General features: G+C 39.0%; 1 protein-coding gene across 1 annotated transcript in view; it reads right to left on the reverse strand.

The window, feature by feature from the left end:
* Positions 1 to 2,758, reverse strand: part of LOC131431515 (protein pelota) — a 38,165-nt gene extending 35,407 nt beyond the window's left edge. Inside the window, exons 1-6 of the mRNA XM_058597291.1 lie at positions 2,246 to 2,758; positions 2,094 to 2,190; positions 1,887 to 2,033; positions 1,418 to 1,825; positions 273 to 342; positions 16 to 208 (exon numbers count right to left, since the gene is read on the reverse strand). Coding sequence (XP_058453274.1) covers positions 16 to 208; positions 273 to 342; positions 1,418 to 1,825; positions 1,887 to 2,033; positions 2,094 to 2,190; positions 2,246 to 2,286 — 956 coding nt within the window. The 5' untranslated portion in view covers positions 2,287 to 2,758. The remainder of the gene's footprint in view (positions 1 to 15; positions 209 to 272; positions 343 to 1,417; positions 1,826 to 1,886; positions 2,034 to 2,093; positions 2,191 to 2,245) is intronic.
* Between the last annotated feature and the right edge of the window lie 535 nt (positions 2,759 to 3,293).

Here is a 3,293-nt window from a genome sequence, read left to right on the forward strand (position 1 = left end):
CTTGACTGGACTTACCGAAATAAATTATCCGAAATCATCATTGTTTCAATAGCTTGAGCTTCGGCTGCCTTGGTTACGTGCTTCTTACCGTAGAATGCTTTAGCGGGTTCACACTGCAATGTGGTGTAGAACTGTTCAAGCACTTTTACCTCACCGGCGGCTTTGGTATCGGACATTTTGGCTACTACCGCCGTATCCTGTAGGACTTCTAGAGATTGACAATGAATTTTTTTTATTGATTTTGTATTAGCCGGAAACAAAAATGTCATTACCTTTCAGTGAATGCTTGAACCCCGATGACGAATGGACCAACATGAATTTACTTTTATTCTCTAGTAGCACCTGTAAGAAAACAAAATAACATTGTAAATTAGTACTGCGGAAACAATTCGTTCCGGGGTTCATCTGAGATAACGATGGTTTTTTAATCGTCAAAGAACCATCAGTTTTTTTTTCGTTTAGGTGGGTAAACCGAACACTTTTTGGAAAATGAAAAAGGCACATAAACTCTACACCCAGTGAACGATCACTATTAGGTTAAAGCCGGATATAAATTAACGATGTACAGTACAATACACCTAGGTTTTTACCCAAGTTATCTATACCCTTGTGTAGATTCAACCTTCAGCTACAGTTCACAATTTATTGCATGCGATGAAGTGACCAACCCAAAATCCAATATTTTAAGAACCGCGGGGCCAAATCTGACGCCCTGTTGGTTTCAACCTCGCGTGAGACATAATCTTGCTCGCCCGGGCAGAGGAAGAAAATTTGCTTAGATTGCAACGCAGCTTGAAAGCAAATGCGCAAAAGGTTGTTCGCAATCGTTTGTTGCACCTTTCTGGACTAGAAGGTGTAATGAAAACATGTACATTGTTTGGCCATCCAGAAGTAGTAGTACATTAGTAGTTACTATAACCAAAGACACCATATTGACAAGATATCCAACTCTCGCATTTCCCGAACAAATCATTGGCAACATCCTTTTCTGCGAGCATGGTGCCCTCAGGTGAGCACGCATCGAATCTAGTACATAGAAGTAAGGGAGAGATATGTCGAATTCGTGCGCACCAAAATAGCAGTACTGCGCACCCATACAATTGGCAAGATATGTTGAATGTGATGCCGATAGACAGGGTCTGCTATAACAGAAGCATTGCACATTTGTCTCATTAATTTTTCCAGTAATATTGCTGTTAAGGACCGAAGCCAATATATATCGACCGATTACAACGCAATCCGTTGATCGCAGAACAAGGAATAATTAATATAATATGTTGATTCGAATAATGAGTAGACTATTGGCACAATTGGCATAACACAGCGAGCTCAAGAAAAACTCAGTGGCACACGCAAAGGGGTCGCCACTTGCGACGGCAAAAGTTATTTAATGTTTAATAACAAAAATTTCACCCACCTTATTGTCCGTCTTAACGGCCTGCTGAAACATATATTCGTAGAACTGGTCTTTAACAAATCCGGGCGATGCGAGCAGCACACACTTGACGATATCAAAATTCACGTGCCGTATAATGCCCTGGATCAGAGAGTCGTAGAATTTCGCTAGGCCTTTCTCGTGCTGCTGCACATTGCCTTTTCGTTTGCGTGGAATGGAGACGTCGATTTTGCTGCGTACCAGTGTCATGCTGGAGGTTATCAGACAAACGTGAGCCAATCCCTCCTGCATGATAACCGCAGCCACATCCGCGCTTTGTGTCACATCGCAAGCCATCTCTACTCGATCCAAGGCGATCGAGTCCCACTCCGATTTGGTGAGAATGAATTTACGGTTCAACTCCAGATCTAAGGTGTGATAAGCTCCCATCTAGAACGGAAATATTCTACTGATAAACTAATCAGTATATTTAGGAGAATATAAGCATTACTTTTACGAATTGGTTTTCTTCTATGTTACGACCTTTCAGGCGTAACACCTGAGCTTGAGTATCAAAATCGATTGTTTCGACGCTAATTGTAAGAGTAGTACGAACTCGACTGCTGGTTGACGATCCTGTCGCAGTTTCATTTTGCACCTGCAGATTATTCATGTTAATATTTATGCTTTGATACAACATATCAAAGTTATCAATTACCTTTCGAATCGTACTGCTCCGTACTTGATCTCCTTCCGCAATCAGATTGTAGGCATGCCACATGTCTTCCGGTTCTTCTGGAATCAATGTAATGCTCCTGATCGAACAAAGAATATTTTTATTTGTTTCAAAATAATTCCTTTATATATTACCCATCGCCGAATTTATCTAAGTTTTTATGAACCAGCTTCATCTTCAAAGTTGTTTTGATAAAAAAAGATTCAAGAACTCCACTGTACCGTAGTTTTCAAAGGTCATATAAATTCGTAATCCGTGCTATGTAGTTTGACCTGAAGTTTATTCATTGTAACAGTAAATTCTACGGATCAAAAGATAAAATTCACACCGGTGGACTGCGACGGAGCATTATCACGAAGAACAACGTTATAAAAGAGTGATCCACGTTAATGTTGTCATCGAATTCGGTTATTTCTCGATGAACATTAGAAAAGATCCCAAGTGCAAGTGACAGTTTCTCTTGGTTTACTTTCTCTTTCAATTATTACGGCAAATTCCAGTAATTTCCAACAAATTCTACAGTGCATATCGAAAGTTGATGGTTTTTGCTATAATCCTATGTGAAGTGTTAGATGGAAAGATTGCTGATTGGACCGTTATACTCGAAAGAGAAAGTAAACAAAGAGAAACTGTCATTTGCACTTAGGACCTTTTCACGTGTTTGTCTTCATTTATGTATTAAGCAGTGATGCCGATTAAATTTATTCAGCAATAAGGTTAAAGGCAAATATCGGTTGATTTTTCAATAGGGCGTATAAGCAAGTGACAGTTTCTCTTTATTTACTTTTACCAAGCGGTTCCCACGTTTATCACTCAACTCTTTGCATGAAATGATACCCGAAACTTTCGACTTTCAAACAGAATAGTGATATCAAATAAAATCTTTTTAATCACATCACAATAATCGAAAAAGAGAGTGATTAAAGAGAAACTGTCACTTGCTTATACGCCCTATTGAAAAATCAACCGAGAAATAATAATTCTTGCATTACTTATGATATGGGTTTAAGGAGCAAGACTCTTTGCAAGCGTATGAGTAATGCCAACAATGTGTGCGTAAAAACGAATTCCGGCGCTTCTTTTCCTGATATTACTCAATAAATCTCCCATTAGGTTGAAAAATAAACCAATCGGTTCATACTACTTAAAATTGCAATTCAGGAAAAGCGAAAATCGTAGTCT

The sequence above is a fragment of the Malaya genurostris genome, chromosome 2, assembly GCF_030247185.1.
Source record: "Malaya genurostris strain Urasoe2022 chromosome 2, Malgen_1.1, whole genome shotgun sequence".
Classification (NCBI taxonomy): Eukaryota; Metazoa; Arthropoda; class Insecta; order Diptera; family Culicidae; genus Malaya; species Malaya genurostris.